General features: G+C 43.1%; 1 protein-coding gene across 1 annotated transcript; it reads right to left on the reverse strand.

Moving 5' to 3' along the window:
• Positions 1-15,878: 15,878 nt before the first annotated feature.
• On the reverse strand, positions 15,879-20,735 carry LOC116291358 (uncharacterized). Its single transcript, XM_031698529.1, has 6 exons — positions 20,619-20,735; positions 18,677-19,125; positions 18,287-18,527; positions 17,700-17,812; positions 17,160-17,329; positions 15,879-17,003 (listed from the first exon to the last, which is right to left on the reverse strand). The coding sequence occupies exons 2-6, from the start codon at positions 19,088-19,090 to the stop codon at positions 16,133-16,135; spliced, it is 1,809 nt and encodes a 602-aa protein (XP_031554389.1). The 5' UTR covers positions 19,091-19,125; positions 20,619-20,735; the 3' UTR covers positions 15,879-16,132.
• Between the last annotated feature and the right edge of the window lie 3,683 nt (positions 20,736-24,418).

Consider the following 24,418-nt stretch of genomic DNA (forward strand, 5'->3'; position numbering starts at 1 on the left):
GCGTCACAGGAAACGCAACAAGTATTCCTTGTCCTCTTCGAAAGCGCTGTTATCGAGAATGAGATCTCTAAGTCAGTTCAAAGGTATCAATTAGCGGTGCAGCAATCTAAAGTGCGGTTAGATTACGCCTTGAGTCCTGGTTGTTGGTTAATGCCAAGTAATTTGGTCATCAACGCCGATTCCGTCGTGGGTTACAACAACAAACTTCAACGAGCTACCAAAGACATGAAGTTTGGGGTGAATGACGTGAACTCTGACACTCTTAGGAACATTCCCCATTTCGTGGAGAAGCCAAAGAAGGAGCACGTAGAGAATCCCGCAGGGAAACCAAAGAACGTAATCAAGAAGAAGGTTTTGCCTACGATACCTGAGGAATATGACCATAACTTACTAAAAGCCGGCTTGGCTACCGCAAGCATTGGTCTGAGCTATTATATATGGCGATGAACAACCCCTACGTAGCTGGAGTAGATTGTGTCTATACGACTTACACAGGCGAGAAAAAATACACCCAGGCGGCTTGGGTTGATGTCACCGGGATGTCCGTGGATTTGAACTACTCAGGGAAGAAGTTAATCCTTTGTAGTATTTGCATTGGTACGAGCAGCCATGCCAACGTGGGCTTTAGGTTCCTGGATGACAACGGCATACTGCAGCCTATGCGCGCAAAGACAAACAACAGGGAGCCTACGCATTTCTCCGTTGAGCCCAATCCCGGCAGCTCCGAGAATCACTCCGTTTGGACTTTCCACATGGTCGCCGATTGCCGCGGGAAGGTAAAGCTGCAAATACGCGTAGACGATACGGGAAAGGTTACGGTAAATAGCATAGAAAATCAAAGAGATACAGCTTATAACCACAAGAGTATTAGCACTCTTACGGTGGTTAGTCTCTAGAAGGTAACTTTGTTGCCTGGGATATATGAAGACACCGACTGCGTCGATGTCCAACCCACACACAAAAGAGGACTGGTTTCTTCATTATTTGGAGGATGGGTGGTATGGAAAGGGTGACAGTTGGCGCGACACTGGGTTGTGGGTGAAGGTCGGGGGTTTGGGATTGATTATGTGCACCATTACCATTAGCGGGTGGAATAACTGCAATGCCGGGTTTAGGATCATTGACGAGACCAACATCCCATTATTGCCTTACAGGAAAAAGACGAATAATAGGGCTCCGGCTCATTTCACGTTTGAGCCCACGCCCGCAAGCGCGGAGAACCTAACGTCGGTGACTTTTCATATGATAGCAAATTGTCAATATGCAAAGCTTCAAGTTCGCCCCAGCGATGCTGACCCCTCGAATCCCTCCCAGTATCCAGGTTTCGTTGGAATAAATACCGCCTATTCGAGATTTGGTGCCGTGGCGGATGCTATTTGGAATCATAAGCCCATTAGCACCATGAGTGTGCTGCCGCTAGTACCGAATTATCAAGGCGGTGCGAATACTATCTTTACTTATCCCCAGTCGAGAACGCCCCGGATGCCTGACGACGATAAGCCACCAGCAACGCACAAGGACAAGGCTAACCCTTCATCTTCTTCAGGAGGACCACCCCAATAGCTACGACCAAGATCCAAATGTTATTCCCTACGAACTTTAACAGTTCTCCGCCGGTCCTAAGTGCCAGGCCAAGAACGCTACCAAGCAGCCCAGGCAAGCCGGCTGCCATTTTCTTCCCTAAGTCCGTCAAACCAGACCCCAACTTGCTTACTCCCGCGCCTGTAGCCTTAAGCGCGGATAGGATTACTCCTAGTATGGTGCTAATACCAACTGCGAATGCCAGCGGAACGCCATACTTCAAAAGGGCTCTTTTTATCTTTTCCTTGGTGGTAAGCCCCAACTCCTTTTCCCGACCTTCTATTTGCACCCGTAATTCCGCAGCTCTTACCTGAAGGGTTTCTACTTCCCTTTGAGCCGCTTCCCTTTCTTCTTCAGAGCGGTTTTGGTCATTACTTATTTCCTGTTGCCGCTCTATTTGCCCCTCCAAGTCTTCGACGGCCTGTTGAAGTTGTATTCGTTCCTCCGCCACTGCCTTGTCCGCCATTACTTGCCTTTCTCTGTCAACAGACTCCATTAATTCTTTTCCCAAGCGCTGTAGTTCTGCGTCTTTTCCCGCCGATTCATTCAAAGCAATCTTTAGCTGATTTCTTGCGGCGCTCTTTTCTTCTAGCAGCTTAGAGAGCCTAGCTTTAAAGTCTGCAATTTCGACGGCATGACTTTCAGTAGTTAGTTTACCTTGTTTCATGAATTCGTCTTCCAATTCTTCTATGCGCCCCTGCAATGCTTGGTTTTCCTCCTGGAGGGCTTCGAAGCGACTATCGATACCACCCCCCTTCTTGGTTGCTTCGTCGAGTTGTTGCGTAAGGTCGTTGATGGTTGCCTTTTTTTCCTGTATTTCCTTTTGAAGTGCTTCCTTTTCAGCTCTTACCTTTTGCAAGAAGCTCATTGCCCCTCCAGTCGCGTCGCTATTTTTGGGAAGTTCTTCGAGTTCTTTGCTCTTTTCCTCTTCAGTGGTTTCTAATTGTTGAAGTTTTTCTTGTTGCTTATTAAGTAATGCGTTGATAGATTCAAGGCTTGCTTTAACACTTGGCATTTTGACGTTTTTAAGGAATTCTTCATGGAGCCTCGTAGTTTCTTTTTTACTCAAGGTAGACAATAGCGTTAGGTTAGGAGTTCCCAATGCTGCTGTTATTTCTTTCGAAAGAGCGTTGTTAAGTAAGGTAGACTCCTTTCTTTGATAAAAGTTGTACCATTTTTCTCTACCTGTGTATCGAACTTGGATTTGGCCTTTATCTCCTACTCCGAACTCTAAGAGAGCCAGATTTGCGCTAGGATATCGCTGCTTTACGTTGTCGATGACTTCTCTTAACATTTCAGTTCTTGCGTCCAAGTCTTCCATTTGTAGATACTCCGGGACGGGTTCGTGGGGATTCTTAGATTTGAATTTATCTCTTAAAGAGCGCAGAGCATCGCGGGCCCTGCTGCCATATTTGCGTCTTAGTTTATCGAAGAGACCTCGGGAGTCTACGTTGTCATCAGGAAGCAAAGACTCGTATTCTTCATCGTTAATGTCAACTTGATCTTCTTCGGTAAGGGGGTCAAAATCCGTTCCTTCTACTTCCATTATATATGATAAGCTCAAAGTTAAACCCCAACGTATTACCTAAGCAGGTTGGCGGACTAAAGGCAGAACGCACCTTTCACCGGGTCACCTTTACCCCCAGCAGCGCAAAGCCAGGAGAAACCTTGTACGTAGGCGTGCCCCGTCTAACGGATAACCTAGTCTTAGTTCCTGGCACCTTGGCTTTAAGGTTTGACCTAGCGGTACAGTCAAGCCCCACAGATGAAAGGATTATTGTTAACAACGTGGGCCGCAACTTGGTCTCTAAGATGAGGATTAAGTTCGCTGGGGAATCTTTATCGGATTTAAATAGATATGATTTATACACCACCTACAAAGATTTATGGTTAACAGCATTTGACCGCGCGCAAAGGATAGAACAAGGAATTGGTAGTGTTATCCTGCGTAAGGTCCGCACACCTACGAAAACGCAACCTACTGACGGCAGTGGGGAAACCGCAGTAGCAGACGCAAAGCGAATAAAGACAGCCTATGGTAGTAAGTATGTCATACCATTAGACTTCGAAGTAATCACAAATCACGGTGTGTATTACCCAAGACAGTTATCCGAGTTACAGTTTGAAGTAACCTTAGCAGATGCTAATAACATCATTGGTGGGCTAAGCACTGCACTTACCACAACAACCCCATACTCTATTACCAACTTAGAGCTGCAGTATGAGACCGTGTACAGCGAGGAATTAGCACGAGCTGCCGGCATGGATTACAGCTCCGGAAAGGCGTTCCTTTACGACCACGTAGTGATGTATAAGACGTTCAGCTTCCTGGATAAGACGGATGAGGTTATCAACCAAAGCATTAACCTCCCCCGAAGAAGTCTCACGGGGTTGATGTTGGTGTTTGCCAAACCCTACGAGGCCGGTAAGCGCGACTCCGAGGCCTTTCATAACTCCAACATTACTAACGTCGGCGTGAATATCAACGGAGTCCCAAACAAGGTTTACTCCCAGGGAATAAAGCCCGCAGACGTGTACAGGGAGGCAATGCGCAAGTTTGGCAACCAAATTAGCCCCGAGGAATTCTTTAAGGACAAATATGCGTTATGGATTGACATGCGCACGACCAACGATGAAGACCTACATGGTCAGGGGTTGCGGTTGGTAAACACCCAGGATGGCATAACATTGGAGATCAAGCGCACCAAGAATGCCTCCGCGGGCGACGGCGACAAGATAAACGCGTACGTCTTTGTTGTGTCTGACGCGCAACTGAGCGTAGAAATGAATCAGCTAAAGAGCGTTGCCTATTAAAATAATCCTTATGTATAATATGCTTCGCGTATTCGAAAACAACAACACCAAACTGCAATGCATAGTGCAAGGCGAAACTTTGTACTTTAAGGCGAAGGAAGCGGCTGCCGCGTTGGGATATGAAAAGCCAAGGAATGCGATTAGAGAGCACGTTTCTGAGAAATACCAGAAAAGGTTGGATGAGTTAAAGGGGGCCCTAAAACAGGGCGCCCTTGCTAACGCACAGCCAAATTCCGTGTTTATCTCAGAGCCTGGGTTGTATGAACTGATATTCAGCTCCAAACTACCCAAGGCCGTAGAGTTCCGCGATTGGGTCTTTGAGGAAGTCCTTCCCGCATTAAGGAAGACCGGCAAGTACGAGATAGAGCGGCGCCTTGACGGCCCCAACAAATTGATATTCAAAATCGAGAATGAGTTTGACTTACATAAGAAGGTGGTAAATTACATCCGCCGGTTTTACCCTCAGATGCTCATAACACCGGGTTTAGGAGAATTGCAGGACAGCGACGGCAAGCGTATAAAGTGCTGGCAGAAAGGATATCCACGCGGTCAGCCTGATCTGCTTATTTTGAACGCCCATAAGCATTACCGTGGATTCTGCATCGAGCGGAAGACTCCGAAAGGCAACGGGGTATTGTCTGAGGATCAACGCCGCCTCTTAAGCGGCTACGAGGAAAATGGATTTAAGGTGCTGATAAGCAATGACTACGACGACATCTGCAGGAGCATCACGGAGTATGCGCGAGGAATTCGCCTGCCTTGTAGGTGGTGCTGCAAGCGCTTTAGGAACACAGACACTTTAAAGACGCACTTAAAGATATTTCATAGAATATATGGCGTTTGAGGCTGTGAGGCAGATACACTGGCGAGACTTAAAGGAGGGTGTTACCTACGAAATAAAAAATTATGTAGCCTTTGACGATATTGACAGGCTACGGTTGTTATTGGCGCATGAGGATGTCACGTACAGCCTGTGGGCGCCAGATCGCGTCCGTTACGTCATCGAAGGACAGGAGTTTACGCATCTGAGGTCGTATGGTAAGAAGGATGGCCGCTGGGCGTTTGACGTCGCAAAGTGCATCCTCCCTTCGGTCCTATGCGGGTAAGTGCGTCGTTTAAGTGGGGTTCGTCGACAATGAGGGTCGGCGACTCTTTTTTAACGATGCAGTCAGCAGGGGGTTCGCATGTAATACAGTCCATATATTGAAAGGGTTATTAGGAATCCCCCTAAGAAGGCGGCTGTGTAGGCTAGCATATATCTCGGAAACTATTTTAAGGATATGCTTATTATTTATTAGATCCTTATTAAATGCCCCGGAAACTATTTCAAGGAAGGGCTTATTATTTATTGCGTCTTTATTAGCCCTAATAAAGAGTTAATAAATAATAAAGGATTTCGTCAAACACTTTCCGAAACTCGATGTTAGTATGTATCCATCCTTTAAAGAAATGTGCCCCTGCCTTAAATAAAAGATATGACCTATGTATCAGGGGGGGTTGATACATAGGTACAAGGCGATTTTGGAAACCCCTTAAGGAAATCCTTTATTATTTATTAGATCCTTATTAAATGCCCCGGAAACTATTTAAGGAAATCCTTTATTATTTATTGCGTCTTTATTATCTATTAAGGGGTAATAAATATCTAATAAATAATAAAGGATTTCGTCAAACACTTTCCGAAACTCGATGAGAGGTCCTCCAGACCCCCCTGATACTTTTTCGATCCTTATTTAGACCTTATCAGGCGCTCCTCATCATTTCTGGTGCGCCTTCTTTCAAGGTCATCAGCGAATTCTTTAAATGTCCTTGGTGCGTCCGCGTGCACATATAAACACTGCCACAGATGCTGTTCATCCCTTCGACATCCGCAGCGCGGACAGTCCGCCTCCCAATATTCTCTGTCTTCCCAGCGCACACCTTCAACGCGGTCGAACATAGCAAAGCGCATGTCTATCTTCTTCTTTCGACGTATTAACGCCGTCGTTGTTTCTTTAGGGCAGCAGCGCGAGGCAACGTCGCCGTGCGTCTCACACGCTACGCCATTTAGATCGTAGTTAGTCAGGCAGCGCAGCATGTGCCAGTCATCTTTGTCTTCTTCGCAGCGCTTACATACATTCTTTAGACACACTTTGTTCTCTACGTGGTACGCTAACATCTGCTTACTGCTGAACAACCTGCTACAGTGTTCACAACGCCTACTTTGTGTCTTCCTACAAACATTCTTTGACACGTGATATCTTAACATCTGCTTGCTGCTGAACTCCTTACCACAATGCTTGCACCCCATCTATATAATAAGAATTTAATAATCCTTATATGGGATACGCCATGAAATCCTTTACGGTGTCCTTAGCCCATGAGGCCATCGTTAACAGGGCACCAAACCTTTCCGCGCGCTTCAGACCACACATTTCATCGTACAATTCCTGCACGCGCTCTTTAAGGCGATCAATTTTCTCCCTTTGCATTTCAATGGTGTCTCTCTTATCTTTAATGTCGTTAACGATTCTCTGCACTGCTTCCGTAGGCTCCATATATACCAGGGAATAAATTTGTTTGCTGGAATATATGAACCCAGATCACATGCCTTGTAACACTCTGATAGTAGGACCCACCGGCTGCGGAAAGACCCAATTCGTGGTAGAGCAGCTATTAGGACCCTTTCGATATCGCTTCGACTACATAGTGCTACTTTGCCCCACCTACGTGAATAACCGCACCTGGACGGGCATAGGAGTGAAAGATGATGACTTCTTTGTAGATATCTTAGACCCCAACGAGTTATCTGGACATCTTAAGTTTTGGCACAAACAATTCCCTAAGGATACGCAGACACTCCTCATACTGGACGACATTGCCTGCGGGGACGACGTAAAGAAACGCACTTCCGAGCTCGTTAAACTCGCCTTTAGCGGCAGGCACGACAATATCAGCGTTTGGTTGCTCTCGCAGCAGCTTACCAGCGTCTCTAAGCCCTTCAGGGAAAACATAGGTTCACTTGTCGTATTTTATACTCCAAGTAAGTCAGACCTGGAAACCATCTTAAGCGACTACGGCGGTGAGATATCCAAGGAACAGTTACACGAATACATGCGGCATCTAAAGACGCATCAACATTCCAAAATGATCTTCTCTTTGAGGTTTCCCTACACGGTTGGAATCTTTGATTCCTAATGTATATGGATATTAAGCAGCTCTTAGATGAAGTCCCCACACAGTTAGATGAAAGTAACCTTAAGGAACAACTTAACATCCTTGTGTCATCTGGGAAGTGCAAAGAAATGATAGGCAAGGAACTTACCCATGAGCAGGTTAATAAGTTGTCAGAAGAGGAAGTCAAAAAGTTCCATAAGAGGTATGAGGCTGCCCTTGCAAGTAAGACCACCGACGCCGTAGCAGACTCAGCCATCCGACTCGCGACTAAATTGCTTGGACTTGCGCTGCCCATAGACGACGTGGAGCAACTGCGGAAGGACATAAGCGAGGACTATGTCATCGCCCAAGAACTTAAGATAACCTGTGGGTGGTTGTCGTTGAAGTGTGGTAAGTTAATGGCAGTCGCCTCTGCGGCCTTGCACGTAGCTCAGCACGTTGACTTGAAGGAACTTGCGGGCACCTTTGGTGCCTCTTGGAAGGACTTCAAGAAGGACAGGGACGTTGAAAAGGTCTTCCAGGCGGCACTTGCTGAGGTACCTGATCAAGTCGCCTCAAGTACTTAGTCAAGTTGTCCTCAGGAATTACCCAGGTCACCTCAAGTACTTAGTCAAGTCGTCCTTAAGTACTTAGTCAAGTCATTCTCAAGTACTTATCAAGTCCTTCTCAAGTACTTACCCAGGTTACCTTAAGTTACTTATCAAGTCCTTCAAGTTCTTAGATATAAATGAGTGAACCAGAGTCGAAGGTAGAGCAGCCCCAAGAGGAGCAAAAGATTACCAAGGCTAAATCTCCGGGCAGAGTCGCTGTCGGAAAGAAGCTCGCGGAGATGAATAAAAAGAACAAGGCAAAAAAGGAGGAAAAGGTGGAGGAAAAAGAAGAGGAATCCTTTATTAATCCTGGGTACGTCATCGGCGCGTTGGGAGTTGCTATAGCAGCAGGCAGCCTCTACTTACAATGGCGGGCTACGAAGCCAGAAGTAAAGTGGGAGGCCGTGCATGTGACGCGGGAGCCTAAAAGCAAAATACCCGTAATGGAGTGATAACCTTCTCGCTTTGTAATATAATGTCGACCGCGTTATTGAAAACTGTTGAAGAAGCAGCCATTATTACTTCCATCGTTGCGGGTATTGGTTGGGTAGGTAAGAAAGTGCTCAAAGAAGACTTTACTGAAGACCCAAGCAAGAGCTTCGCCAACTTTACTAAAATGACCGCTGCCGTAGGCGGGGCTATCATGGTAAAGGATTACCTACGTAAGGAAAAGTACCTCCCTTCTAAGATATAAATGGCTGCTATGATAGGAGGTTCACTAATTGCTGCTTTAGCATTTACGGGCGCCAATTACGCGGCTAAGTACATAGAAAAAGCGGTAACTGGCGGAAGTAGTCTCGAAGCCGAAAGGAAGAGACACGACTTAGCGCTGGAAAAGTATCAAAGGGACGTGGCGGCTTGGAATGAAAAAAGACAAGCTTACAGGGATTGGTTGGATAAGAACTACCAAGATAAGATGCAGGCAGACAAGAACTTTGAAAATACAGACTACGCCTTTAAGCTCTATGCACAGGCGCACCCCGACTTTAGAATGAGAAAGCCTCAGTTTAAGAATTACTACCAGCCTTCTAAGAAACAAAAAGACAATGAGCTGGTATTCGTAGGAGTTGCAGGGCTGGCAGGAGGCGCGGCTTTGGCGTATCTGCTCTGAGCTGCGCTCAGATCACTAGAAGGAAACTGTGTTTCCTGAAATATATGATACTCTTTTTGGAAGGCAAGTGGAATAACTTTACCATTTCTATGAATCCTCCCGCCAAAGCTCATAGGGTACGGTTGGTTAGTTGCTCTTTATACAATTCTTGGCATAATTTAATTAAAGCTACGGTTATTAGCTCTTTTAGTAGTGGTTCAGCTTCTCACGCAAAGCTGCCCGATGGGCATTACACACCCATAACGCTAGCTAAGGAATTAGCAAAGCACGGTTATACACTCACCACGGGGTTGCCTCATGAAATGACCCTCAAACACAGTCTAGCTAATAATCCCAGCGTAACTCTTAGCGACCCATTGGGATCTTTACTAGGTGTCTCAGGCAAGGTAATTACCAACACGGCCATACCCGTGAAATGGAAAGTCGCATCCTCTTACGAAGTCTATTGCGACTTGGTCAATAGTCGCGACAACGGAGAGAAGTCTTCTCTCATAGCTAAGTTTTCGCCTAGTGGAAACCCATTCGACCTGGTGGAGTACGCCCCTGTTTCTTTGTGGTATGATTTGTCTGGTTTAGTAGAAAGCATAAACATCACCATTAAAGTGGACGGAAAGACGGTGGATTTTAACGGACGTAAGATCAATCTTGTTTTGGAATTCATATAATGGGCCGCGTAGAGGACAAACTTAAAAGGATTTACTATGGGCCTGAAGGCTATTGGAGAGGAGCGTCAGCTATCAAAAAACTCGCGACCGCGGCCAGGGTGTCAGAAGAAGCGGCTAAGAACTGGCTAAGAAAACAAACCTTCTGGTAGGTTTATCTTCCCGTGCCTAAGTACATTCCCAGGCCCAGCTTTACCGTAAATACTCCTAATGAAGTTCATCAGGCGGATTTGCTTTTCTTACCGCACGACAAGGTGAGAAGAAAGACCTATAAATACGCTTTGACCGTAGTTGATATCGCAAGCAGATACAAGGACGCCGAACCCATAACCAGCAAGGATTTTGGGGAAGTCGCAGAAGCCCTAGGTAGGATTTATAAGCGCGTTTTGAAATGGCCTAAGCTGCTGCAAGTGGATGCGGGGACAGAGTTCATGGGCGTGGTTACTAAGACCCTGAAAGACCACGACACTAAGATTAGGAGAGCCGAAGCTGAGTACCACAGGGGTCAGAGCATCGTCGAAAGATTCAACAAGACCCTGGCCGAGCGTCTCTTTGGATACCAGTATTGGAAAGAGCTGGAAGATCCCTCCAAACGCAACAGGGAATGGACCCAGAGGCTCCCCCAGGTCATCGTGGCTTTGAACAACGAGGCGGCCAGGGCTACGGGAATGAGACCCAAGGATGCTATAAAAAAGAAACACGTGGAACACAAGTCCTACGTCAGAAGTTCAAGGGCGGTCGGACTGAAGGAAAAAAAGCTCCCCCGCAACATAGTGGTCAGATACCTCTATCAGCCGGGGGAACTCGAAGGTGGCAGTAAGAGAGCCACGGATCCTAACTGGTCCCTGGAAACGTATGAGATTTCGAAGTCCGTCACCAAGGAAGGGCAACCTGTGTTGTATTACCTAGATGGCCCAAGTCGCGGATTCGTCAAGGAAGAGCTGCTCATAGTCCCCAAAGACTCAGAGTAGTGCTGCTCCACGCGCCCGATTACACTCTAGGCATGTCAGCCTTACGTTGCCTCTGCAATGCCCGCGCTTATTATTTATACGATCCACGGAGAACTGCTGATCGTCATTTGGGTCAAACCTCCATAGTAGTGGTATGCTACATTTGGCACACCTTGCCCCTTTCTCCTAGACGTCGTCCACGCATAGGTCGAACGTCATATCTTTTTCTTCGTCGTGCCGCTTGTAGCGAAGGAGTTTCCTGGCGATATTCTCCTTAGCTACGTCCTCTGGCGTCTTATCGTAGCGCAATTGCGGACCCCAGGCTCTTTTTAACTGTTTGGCATACTCCACACGGCTTACGGCGGTGTAGATAAGGTTACTCCAACACAGCCGCTGGTCTATGATCCATAAGGTTTCTTTTATGGTAAGCCCTTGCGCGCTGTGGACTGTCATGCAATAGCCTAAGCGCCAGTCTGGGTGGGAGGTTATTTTTTCCACCTTTTCTATGGGTACCCAGGCTTTATCGTGGGTAATTACGTTCTGCAGTTGGATGTCGGTACCGGGTACTAAGACATCTTTTCTTTGCATGCGGGTGTCACGCGGCTTATAACAAACGGGCACCAAATGACTAGGGAACCGCTCCTGGTGTATTTTGAGTAAGTCTTTCTGTATGCGCGACTGTGCTGCGCGCTTACTGCTTAACACCAAATCCTCAGGATGCCAAGAATACAGGAAGTCTTCGTAAGACTTTGCTCGTACCCTCTTACGTAACACCTTAGATTGTTCGGCATCGCTAAGGCCCCTTAATTCTGCCTTTAATTTCCTCACTTGATCCTTGCTACGGTAGTCTGCGTTAATTTCTTTACAGTAACCACCTTTGGTGGTTAGTTCTTTTAACCATTCATGGGGCATTTCTCCGGCTATAGGAGGTGGTTGACATGGATCCCCGGCAAATACAACTTGGCATTTTCCACGGAGGAAGTCTACGAACTCCTGCAGGATTTCTAAGGGCACGGTACAGATTTCATCCCAAAGTATCACGGGAGGTATGTCGTGGATGGCTTCCGGCACCCACTTTTGGCCATTCCAGCGAAAGAAGCTGTGGTACGTTTGAGCGTCGTGGCCCATTTCGCAGAGTTCTCTTTCCAAACGGTGCGTTGGCGTTAGCACCTTTATCTTAGGAAAGAGTTCTAACACGCGCGTCGTCTTACCGCTGCCTCCCGTACCGTAGAGGTAAGAGAAGCGTTGGTAGGAAATAGGGTCCGCAACTGAGGGCAGTGGCTCTTTGGTAGGCGTTACGGTGCCCTGGGTGTGCTCGCCGTGATACTCTACACGTGCCCTCCAAGACCTTATCTCCTCATCTTTGACGCGCCATTGTCCACTTTCTGCAAGTTCATCGGCAGTGTAGAATTCCTTCATCTTTTCCAATACGTGCGGTTTCACGTATAAGGAATCCGTGGCTACGCGGGGGATATCTTCTTTGTCAAACCGCAGGAGCATCGCTAATAGGTTAATGTGCGCATATGCGAGCATGCTGGCACGCAGATGGTAATACTGCGGCCGATGGTTCTGGTAATAACACAGCGCATTCCATTTATGCAGCTTATCATCTACGAGGTAATCCCATTTCTCTACAGACACCATCGTTCCTTGATCGTGGGCACGCTTGATGAGGAAACTTAACTCACCTTCGTCTGTTATTAGGCGCCTTTGCATGTGTTTCTCTCCCTCCTTAGCGCCCTGGGTGAACTTTCCTATGACAATTCGGGCGGTGGGGTTGTGTTCTGGTAACCATTTAGTGAAGGCGCTATGGCAGAGTATGGCTTCATGCGCTGTGTATTTCAGGAGTTTACGCTCTTCAAGGAATTTTAGCAGCGGTATGGGTATCCATTCTTTCTCTTGTAGATGCTTCCCGTACCATGCGTAAATTATGGGATGTAAGTCTTTAGCCAACTTCCAAGACGTTAATCTGACGAACCCCGTAGCTGGCGCGTCGTAGCTGCCGTCTAAGGACACGAAAGAACTGTGAATCTGGATGGCCGTAGCGGTCGTAATATTCCTTACAATCTCCCAGGCCTTTAAATGACGCAGGATAGCAGTGCTTCATGTCTAAGGACACGTATTCTTCCTCGTCGTACTCCATGTTCCAAAGACCTCCATGACCGTGTTCTACACAGGCCTTGGAGATATCTTTGAACTCTTTTGGGGTGGGTTTCCATCCATTTCTCTTTTTGGCCGCTAAGAAGTCCAAGCTACGAGAGCTGAGGACCTCGTCTGAGAAGTCTTCCCCAAGGGTTTCGCAGGCGCTCTGGATGCGTAGATGTTCGATTTCGGGGCGGTAAAGAGTACCATCTTGCGTCATAAACTGACTTCCTTCTGAATCCATCAGCCAAATAGAATTCTCATGAATTAACTCCGCCAATGGAGAATTCTCGTAGACCTTGGTTTCTTTCTTTCGCGGGAATCGAAGTTCTCGCCAAGCGTGTCCGTTATGCTGGTAGATGACTATAGGAGCACCTCTGCCGCCGTATTTATGTGTCCCAGGGTAAATGTACCCGTCTGTGATGTCTTTCACGTGTATGCGCCTTTCTAAGAGGGTTTCTAATTTCTTTATGTTGTCTATCGTAGCCCCAGCTTTGTAGGTGGCGTTTTCCCATTTCCTGATGGCTTCTTTTCTTTTCGGAGTTAACTTACCTCCGCGGGCGGAATCTTCAAAGAATTCCCTTACCAGTTTCCCGACGCAGTTGCCGGGATGTCGCATTGGCTTGAGTTTCCTAACGTCTGGCTCTTTGATCTCATACGCACCGTAGATAACTACCGTAACAGGGTAAGCAACCTCGTAGAACAGCGCGTCGATGCCTACCAGCGCTCCGGGGCGCGTTTGCTTATTTAAGACAAACAGGTTCTGCTTACCAGACGCCCGAATAGGGTTACGGCCTCTTTCTATTACCCAGTCGCCGTCGTAATACTTTATAAACGTTAACTGTAAACGGTAGTTACCTTCAGGCATCAGATCTATTATCTTTTCGGCTCTTTCTTCATCCATGATTTCTTCTGTGTCTCCTTCTGTGAATGTCGTGAAGGCGAAGTCGGCGTCCAAACAATCCAATACCTGGGTTCGCAGCTTGCGTACAGTTTTGTTTTGAATGCGCGCGATGTTGTCCATCTATATCTAGGAAATATTTTAACCTTCGTTTGCGACACAAATATTTTAACTTAATACATAGATTTCGCAAACACAGCAGCAGTTAAAAGAGTATATTTTTACCCATTGTTTCGGCAACCATTTTTGGCTACCTTTTCTACTCTCGTAAACACAGCAGCAGTAAGGGAATCATCGCGCGGGTAATACCCGCTGCCGACGCATGTTTTTGGAGGGGCCTGAAACGCGGGTAATACCCGTGAAATTCGATACTTGGCGATTTGGATTCCGCGAGTCCCCCTTACTGCTGCTCGCTGGGATTCTGAAAGGGGTACCCTGTTTATGACAAAAAAACTCAAATTTGTAGACCCTGTTTATGACAAAAGATATAATTTATTGCACTGAGTTCCTGTTTCAATTATCATGTCATCTCGCGTATCGTTTTTTTACGGCCATAATAACCAGTTTCGGTCAATACGAAAGTAGAAACCCTGAATATGACAGGAAGCTCAGGGAGAACTTGGAACTTAAATGAAATTGCATACCCTGCTTATGACAAGAAGATCGAAAAACCATACCCGGATCATTATCGTAACTTACCAGTTACCAAACCACCAAACTTTGATTACTTGGTCTGAACAGATATTGCAAGTTTCTTTAACTCCATATATCATTAAGCATTTTCCCTGTTTTAACGGATGGCAAGACTGTGGAGTGACAATCGGAGCATGCTTTGTCACTACAAGTTGAATTAATTTTCCCAAAAAAGTTAATCGTTATCTATTTGAAAACTTTAGTCAAGCCCATCCATTATTTTCCTTAAAATGTTGAGACTTCGTTAATGATTTTTTACTATTCCAATTAGAATTGCAATACGGTGTGCATTTGTCCTGACCCCAGATTGTGTGACATGGTTTTAAGCTCAAGCTGCGCTCGATTATCGTGGATTAACACAGAGGACCACTTGATTGAAGAGTATTTACTCTCTAGTTATGCTTTTTATACTCTTGGCAAACCATCTTAATACAAAAATTTTAAAAAAGAGAAATATTGAGTCGATTGAGTGTTATATTGATAAACAACCCGTGTAATTGATTAGCCGTATAGCGTGTTTGAACGCTACAAGTTGAAATTCCTTCACGCGGTGGCATTTTAATAGTCGGAGCTAAAACTTGGCACAAGTAAACTAGAATATGTGTACTTTCGTGCTGTGCAAGTGTTCTTTCGATTTATTAGGTACCAGCAGCGATATTGGAGGCTGAATTTCACCTATAATTTGACTGCCGCTCGATCATAAAAACACAACATGTTTTAGAAGGCCGATTTCTCGTATTTAAAAAGCAATTTATCACAAATTCTTGAACCATTCTTAAAGATATAGAGTTGATCTAACTACCTGGGAAATATGAATTCATTTGGATTCTTTTTGATCTATTGAGAGCTCTTTAAAGATGGCCATCGATTTTTGCATATTAATTAGGAAAATTACCCCTTTTAATCGATTTTTCAAACTTTTGCAATTTTCTCAAAAATAAAAGCGCGCTGGGACATTTTGATATTATTTCCTAAAACAACTTACCCAAAGGGTTGTTTTGGTACAATAAAAAGAAATTCGATTTTTTGAAACTGATTTAAGATTCTCGACGCTTACAGACATACGCTCTTAAAATCGGAAAAATGGCAGCCAATTTAAAAAATCTTTGTCTAAGAATTTTCAAGAACAAAACTAGCCTCCTGGAGTTGTTTTCACATTTTGCAGCAATTCGATGGATACTGCTCTTGAGTACCCTAAGAGAAGGCAATAACAACAGTATATACGAACGTATTCAGGAACTGTGAAGCAATCACACAGAAAAACAAGATACTACACACTTATGAATTGTTGATCTAATTAGTATTATTCTCTTTTTGGAAAATCGAAAGAACAATGTTTCTGCTACAAATATCTGTATACCGCCTTAGGTCAGGTCTGTCCTAAGCACAGCTAACAGCAAATAATCAACAACAAAGTACAATGCAATTTGTTTTATAAAGTTTCGCCCTATAAACTATAGTTATGCGGGATCCTAAAATATAACAGCAGTCAAAAGCTATCGCCTTGATGCCTTTTGCATGATATCATCCAACTATAGTGATACTTGAGCATTCTGACTCCCAAAAATAGACTCTTGTACGAATAGCGCCAGCAAAGAAACTTCTAAAAATAACAAAGTAGACACCATATTCCATGTCACTATGATACCCATAATCTTGTAGCCTATTGTAGGAATAACGTTCTGTAAGTACGATATATATTTCTCAAAGTTAAACTTTGGCATTTTTACTCTGTGTTGGAGTCTTCCCACTGCTCTAGCTGTTCCTCGTAGAATCAATTCCATTACTCTCTGGCGTGAAGCTTTGGATTTCAAGTTGTTATCATCGTCATCACGATGGTTTTGCTTTCCTTCATTATCAGTCGCTACTTCGTCCTCACTAATGGATTGTCTTGACACTGGTAATGGTGCTAATGAATCCATTGACTTACAGTTCTGATTATTGGACAAGCCTTGCTCGTGACATTCACCTGTAATGTTTTCATTGTTACTACTAAGAGATGTGTATGTTATCACTGCTTTTGAATGATTGGCGCCGCCATCTTGATGCTCTGAGTACGTGCTACCTGAAATAGGCTTTGATCGAATTTTTCGCAGCGGAGTTGACAGCTGTTTAGTCTTTATAACTTTGTCAGCCTGATTCTCCGTGTCAGAGTACGAGCCTGTCGATATTGGATTTGACCGAGTGTGGCCACGTAGTGTAAACAAGCTTCTTCGACGGTTTGTCTTCATGTCTCCTTTATCATGCTCTTTGTTTCTGGTACTTTTCACTCGTTTGGTAAACTTGCGTGCGAAAGATTTGTGCTTGTCTTTGACTGGATGACCGTGATCTGATCCGCTTTCTTCCTCTTCATCTGTACTTTCTGGACATTCAGCCCAGGCTTTCACGACTACTGCAAGATACCTAACATTATGGTTTAAACACATTAGGGACCGGTCATTATTTACAGGGAGGGGGGCTGGTGGAAATGAGAAATGTGATGCTCATTTTTTTGGTCCTTGATCTAAATGACATGCAGGGCTTGTAGATGAGTGATGAGAGTTTCAGTATAAGACATACCATTTATATTGTTTGGTGACCCATGCTGCCAAGCATAAAGGATAGACAGAACATATCAGGGGTACGAGCGCAAAGAAAACATAACCAGCTCTTCTTGTCTTGTACAAGTAGTAGAACGCATTAACAGCAAGGGAAGCAATGCTGTATACCAACAGAAATGCCAATGACACCTGAAAGCAAGACAATGTAGATAAACATTCTGTATGACACACAGACTGGCCGGTTTTGTGATGCCACAAACTGACAAAAAGGAACATCGGAAAAATCATAAAGTATAAACACTAAAAGTGTGCAACACTTTGCACTATTTGGCAGTAAATAGTGCTAATTAAACAATAGAAAACAATAGGATTAGCATAATTTAGCAGTATTTAGTGGTATTTATATTACACACTTATAGTGTTTGTACTCTACATTTGAATTTGAATATACGATTGCAAGATTTGGCATGCTGTACTCAAGATCTTCATTCACCCACCCCCATCACCAGCTGGCCATAACTTGACAATATATATTCACAACACGAGCATTAATACCTACCCTACATGAAGATGAAGATTTCCTGAGAAAGTTTCCACGCTCGGCGAAAGAGTGAACGGCTTGTCGAAATGTAATGGGAGATTCCTTATTTTTTAAATGCGCTGTCATCATTTCTTTGGAAAAAAGTTAATGTAACTCAGAAATACGATACTTAGGAAATGTCACAAGAAGTGCGAGAGCACTCATCTCTCTTCACTCTTCTTTATGTTACATTTCTATAGAGTTTAAAATGGATATCATCCAACCCTTCCACCCACCACAGTGGCGGATCCAGGAGTGGTTCCATGGAAACCCCCTTCATGAGATCCCTTTATTTGAAGCCAATCTTACCAGTGGCTTTTCCTGCGTGGCAGCCATTTTGGAACCCCCTTTTAAAATTTATCGTCAGTCGCTGCGCTCACCCTTGAGAGATCTTTTCAACACTCGAAGATAAATTTCGTATCTCCGCACGCCCATGTAATATCCTCTATTTATTACATGAATAACAATGAGCATGAATTGAGGAGCATGAATTGAGAAACAAGAATAGTACACCGACCGGTATCCTACTCATAGTGTTTGTCTAACAGTAAAACAAATGAACTTACCGTGATATTCGGTCATAGAGTAACCAAGAGCATACATATTACACATCCCAATACACCAAAACAGTGCGAATCCATATAACGTATGGGCGTTGGTTATGAACCAAACAACACGAAATACGATATGCCATCTTCTTGACAATTGTTGCTCAAATGTTACACTAAAGGCATCATCATAATGAAAGCAGAAATATAGTAGGCTAGTCGAAAAAAGTGAAAACCAGATTATCACCCAAGGAATGATCTGTAGAAAAAAAAAACCTAGAGCATTATAAACAAATACTTCTTAATCAAGTTAGAACAGACAGGGAAGAGACGAGGAATTGCTATTAGCATCTCTGAAATCAGTCGTTGAAAGAGTTTGAGCATTTAATATTCCGCATTATTCATTACCCTAAATAGCTTCCTTATCCTAGCAAACGTCTTGAAATATTTGTCCTCTTTCTCCAGCTGAGCGAGGCCTTGTTCAAGGCATGGTAAAGCACTTCTCTTGGAAGAGTAGGTACACATTGCGAGGCTAATGAAGAGAATAATCTGAATGGATGCCCATGCATAGCCGTAATGCTTGCGCGCTGATAGAACGTCAAAGGCAACATTGAGTACAAGACTTATCAGCCACAAAAGACCACCAAAGATCCCTCTGACTCGACCGTTTCTAGGCACATATCCAACTAGAAGTGAAAGTAGCAATATTGGCCTTAGTACTTCATTTGCTTGGCTCAATCGTTTAGCGTCTTCTGTTGCCGTCGGTAGTTTTATTGTAGGTGGCGTATTGATGACTACTTTGCCTTTATTTCGACGTAGCATGATGGTTATTTTGGAACATCCATGCACTCGTGCATCTAAGGAGAAATTAATAGAGAGAATTTGTAACTAATGACACCATGATGCCAAACATCACTAGCGTATGGATGGGGGGCACGGGAGGGCACGTGTCGATGAGGGTATCGTAAAAACAAAATATGCGAGGACTCAATCTGAAACAGTTTAGAGAACTTTATTACATAAGTATTTCACTGATGATAACATCTTTGTCAATGGAGGTTTGAAGCAAATCGAATCGAGTCAATAGAGTTTGATGAGTCAGATGGCCGAGAAAAAAGCTTACATCGAAGGCAAAAGGGCCTGCAAAATTACGACCAATATTTGGTTTTTACTCATTTCAGTTTTAGTATATATTTCGCGAGTGCATTTGTTCAGATAAGAACTCATTTGGTGTGCAATAACTGGTTGTAAAACGAAAGATCACCATAATAAAAACTAAACTGCTTGTGCTTGATAAATGCGAGTTGTTCAAGCAAATACCCGCAATTACCAATTTGCCAAAAATACTCTCAAGATGCCTATAGCATTCGCGAAACTCGTTGGTGAAAGCAAATAACAATAACGGTGTGTAATATAAAACAGGTTATGTTATGTATATTCGACATCCCTTGCTCAAAAATCGGGAAAGCAGAGTTTAATTGTGGGTTTATTGCATAAAATGAGAAATTTTGCAAGGTATTGCGTGGGAGCTCACTAGCATTCCCGTGGACTTTTAATAAAATTAGTCACCAAAGACCTAGATGCTGTGATCACTGACGATCATGGGAAACTTTTCATATTAAAAAAAAGTAAAGCTTTTTTGATACAAAGTGCAGCTTATGGATGCTAAAAAGAGATGAGACTGTAACTGGTTAAAGATGTGCAAGTCTATCAACAGTTATCAAGCGGTTGAAACATGTAAAATGTATCTACCCATAATCCTTGTAGCTTTGTAGCTTTTCAGGCGACTAACTTTATTAAAATAAATATTTCGTCATTCCATCCTCATTCCATAGTGCCATAGAACAGGCAGACACATGATAAACCAAAGAAAGCTTTTCAAAACTTTTGTGTCAAGTAAATTGGCAGAATATTTGTAAAGGAAACAAAGAGATTTCTGTTTGTCGCGTTTCGTTGTGTGGATTATATTTTGAATCACAGACTAGTCTTTGAACATTTTATCTGGTCAAGTCTCTTCTGTGTTCATATTTCATGTTGACGTTATTTGCACTCGAAAGTGCCGTGTCTTTACTCGCTTTGTAAAGCCGTAATTTCACTGTAATAAATAGTCATTACTAGCGAGTTCCAAATAATTTATCTTAAATGGTTTTATCAATGCTAGCCTTCGACTTTCATAAAAGGAAAACTGTATCTTGATTGGAGTGGAGAAGGAAAAAGATCACTACTGCTTCGTCAATCAAAATCGACTTGGCTCACTACCTGGGGTATAATAAACGCTGATTCAAACGGAATTATTACAAATAACAAACATATTGAAAACATATTATAACAGGTATATTGATTAACTTACCTTCGGTAATATCGATGTCTTGTAAACTTGAGAGAAGCAAGGGCTAGAGTCTAAACGCACAACAACGAAAGCTTGCCCGATATCATCAGCATTTCCTGATTTGCATAATAGTTTTTTTGACGTTAATGAATTACCATGAGACAATAAGAATCGCGAAGGTCATAATTCCTTTGTTACTAAGCACCGAACCGATGGAGCCATATATAGGCCAGGCTAAATTAAACCGTAAAATCCAAGCCTTTGGCTCAGTTATACTCGTTTGTAACTGTTATTTTTTTAATATAACCAGTGGGGATCAAAGTCATAAACCCGAGATGCGAGACTAGTCACGCTTAACCAATGAGCGGGGGCAGGGGGAGGGAGATACCGGGGGGGGGGGGGGGGGGATACCGGGGGGGAGATACCGGGGGGGAGGGGGGAATCGCGTAAGTATGGTCATTTTTTTCTTAGGAAATATGAAATTTGGTATATTTTAGGGTGTTCAAATTGAAATTTTCTTGAATTGATATATTTTAAAGGAAAAGCTTTTTGCTTTTTGTATTATAAACTCACTTGGAATAATACCCAAGCAAACATTTCAACAGACATTTTTGTCATGTATCCGCTTGAGGGTGTGAAATCGTCCAGCCTCGACCTTTTTAAATGACGCTCGGTATTTTTTTCATGGGTACTGAAAATTTCCGACGAGCCCTGGTGATACCCGATACTCTTACCCCGGTATCCCCCACCCCGGGAATCATTCTGATCAAACAAACAAAGATTGCAACGCTTTGTTGCGCATGAATACGTTGGGGCGCGTGCCATGATCTTCCAAGAGATTGTATAGTTTATCTCTGAGATGGAGACGGAGACACTCAGGCATATATTGGCCTAACGGGTAACGAATGACCACACAGCGCCTTTTAGAGACCCAAAGGAAAGAAACGCAACGGAGCTTAGTAAACACATATGGTCCCTAAAGGACTCAGAGCGAAACTATACAATCTAAATGTCACATATAGGACCTTCACAGAGCTCTTGAATTTCCTCCATGCTTCTGGTTTCTGTAATATACCTTTTTTTCGTAGTAGCGGGCGGGTTATCAGCCCTCAGCCTAACCCCCAACCTGGAGGACCAGTGGGATCACTCTCAGTCTGGCCCCTACCCTCCCATCTGTTGGCATGGTTGGCCATACCAGATGTACACGACTCCCTATATATACAATATCGAAGAAAAGAGAAATGAAAAAGAAGAAGTACATCCAATAATGCTTCTCTTGTTAGCTGAACTATATCCTGCTTGCGAAGGTTTTTCAGTCTCGTTTTGCTTTATGTCGGGGCCGTAGAGTTTGAGTACCTTTAATGGGTTTTTTTCTCCCCCTAGCCTGCGAGCATAGTTAACTATGCTGCGAGGTATAGCCAAGAAGGACCAAGATGATTGTTCCTAGAGTAACTAGATTACTCATCACTCATTACTTTATTAACTGATTTGACTTCAAACCAATACAACCACATTTATTGACAGATACACAAAATATTTATGGAATATGGCCGCTGGCAGTCAGAATTGGTAGCTGGCTGTGCAGCTTAGTTTAGTATTTATAGTTGATACAACCTTTTGTATGTTGAAAGGAGAGCTATATGAGCCTCATGCAGTTCAAATATCAATCCATGGAGTTATCATGCAAAAATGAACATTAATTTGCTATCTTCTGCCGAAAGAGACACATTTTTTTTCATTTATTCTCCACAGTTTTTCTTATTTGTTTGTTCTCGTTGTTCATTCTTGCGTTCGTTTGGTTTTTTGATTTTTGAAATGCGCTTTAATATTTTAGAAATGTTAAAAATGGAAAGACAATCGGTAGACTACCGCTACGGAAATTAGAAATCAAAGAATCTGTCATCAATCCCCTAAATGTTTTACTATCCAATCCAAGCCTGGTTTCTAGACTACATGCTAGCTATACATGACATATACACGACTCAACCATGTACCATAGGAGTCTTAACGGATGAAGCCGGCGTTGTTGGTTATGTGATAGCACGCTACACCTGCTACATAAGTGTCACCGCCGACCACTAGACAAAGAGGTGGTAATTTTACTGAAAGCTTTTTGTAAGTTTATTCTTAATCAGGATGCCAAGTATTATCGTATTATTTTAGGAAAAGCTTGAATGGTCTCTAATGAAAAACTCGATATTTAGTCAATCAAGCCATCGAGACTTCAAAACTTCAGGCGACGCCCTACAATTAATCACAAAGGCAATTTGAACCTGTGAATGCTCAACATGTACTTGAAAACATGTAGACTTTATTTTTTAAAAAACACTAGGAAGTGAAGTTAAATGATTTGAGTGAACCATAAATATACCATAAACATATCATGAGGAAAAATCTTGAAGTATATTACTTTGATTTCTTTTATTTTCAAAGGCAAGTTTTATGGAGTCTGCAAGATGGAAAAAAATAATATTACCAGCACGAGAGCCACTACTAATACTTGTACTATGCCGGATCAGCTTGATCTATCGATGATGGTAAATTTAACATTGCGTGCTACTATATTACTGGTACTATGATCAAATTATCCCCTCTAACCAAGACATTCTAGCAAATGACCATATGAAGAAATCTGTAAATGTTCCCGACAGGGTTTAATGGGTTGTTCAAATGAAAATATACAATTGCAGATATAGGCTGATTAGTAAAAGTGGATAAAATTACGGTAATCTTGTTCAAGTACTGCATACAGTAATAGTAAAGTTATCAATTACAACAAACAAGCTTTTCACTTAAATTGAATCATGCTTGAATGCATGAAGATATCGCCGGAAGTACATCATAAATCGTGCTTAGACAAATTGCACCCTTGATAGTTTCCCTTCAAACCAACTGACTGGCACATTTTTTTTCAAATTGAAATAAATTTTCCTATCAGAAAATTCAAAATTCTATCTATTTTCCGTGTACTTTAACGGTGTGCCGACTAGTACATAGTGTTATACAATCAACTCTCACTGAGACTGTCGATCAGGCGTAAAATAAGAATTGTCTGGAAAGTATCACTTAATAAGGCTTGATTGAAATCCAGACAGAAAGAATGAACTAGTGCAGGGAATTAATTAAGATCTGGCTGAGGGTAACAAACTTCAATATAATGAAATGAAGGAAAGAAGAATACCTCACACTATTTTTTTCGCTGACAGTTCCATTTGGCATTCAGTACTCTCAGAGTGAAAATATCTCAAATGAAGCCTAGGAAATCAAGGGTTGAATATCATCCGAACCTGTAAATCAGATGACAAAGACAACTTGATATTATGGATGAAGGAAATCAAGGGTTGAATATCATCCGAACTGGTAAATGAGATGACACTATTAAGTACAACTTGATATTATGGAAGTTGTAATTCTCGAACCACGAACATTCTTTGAACAGACATCAAATTGTCTTCTTTGCCGTCCTTCTCCAGAAATATTCGTTATCTAGCTTCATGAAGACGACATTGATGCATGCATGCTCACAAAGTAAATCGTTCCTCTTGATTATGAGCCTACTTGCACACTTGTCTTTAATGCTATTAGGTTCAATAGGTTCCTTTTCAACAGTACGTTGTGGGGATTGAATAGTGTAATGTTTCTTAGCTATTTCAGTGACAACAGATTGATTAGTGTGTTTGTCAATGCTTGTCTTTCCAGGATAAACCTGTTTATAGTTGTTTGCTTCCACTCAAACGTCATTTCCTTTGTTTGTTTAAGTAGTTAATTAACGAAAGCTATATCAAAAACAAACACTTGCCATAGCCCTAAATTCTTATCCG

Source organism: Actinia tenebrosa, unplaced genomic scaffold (assembly GCF_029948245.1).
Source record: "Actinia tenebrosa isolate PJP-AT-01 unplaced genomic scaffold, QUT_ActTen_1.0 PGA_scaffold5__44_contigs__length_20552954, whole genome shotgun sequence".
Taxonomy (NCBI): domain Eukaryota; kingdom Metazoa; phylum Cnidaria; class Anthozoa; order Actiniaria; family Actiniidae; genus Actinia; species Actinia tenebrosa.

Coding starts and splice junctions, on each gene's coding strand:
- LOC116291358 (XM_031698529.1), bottom strand. CDS start 19,090: ATGCTACGTCGAAATAAAGGCAAAGTAGTCATCAATACGCCACCTACA. Junction 17,813..18,286: donor CTCTATGACCGAATATCACG/GTAAGTTCATTT, acceptor TTTTTTCCAAAG/AAATGATGACAGCGCATTTA. Junction 17,330..17,699: donor AATCTTCATCTTCATGTAGG/GTAGGTATTAAT, acceptor TCTTGCTTTCAG/GTGTCATTGGCATTTCTGTT.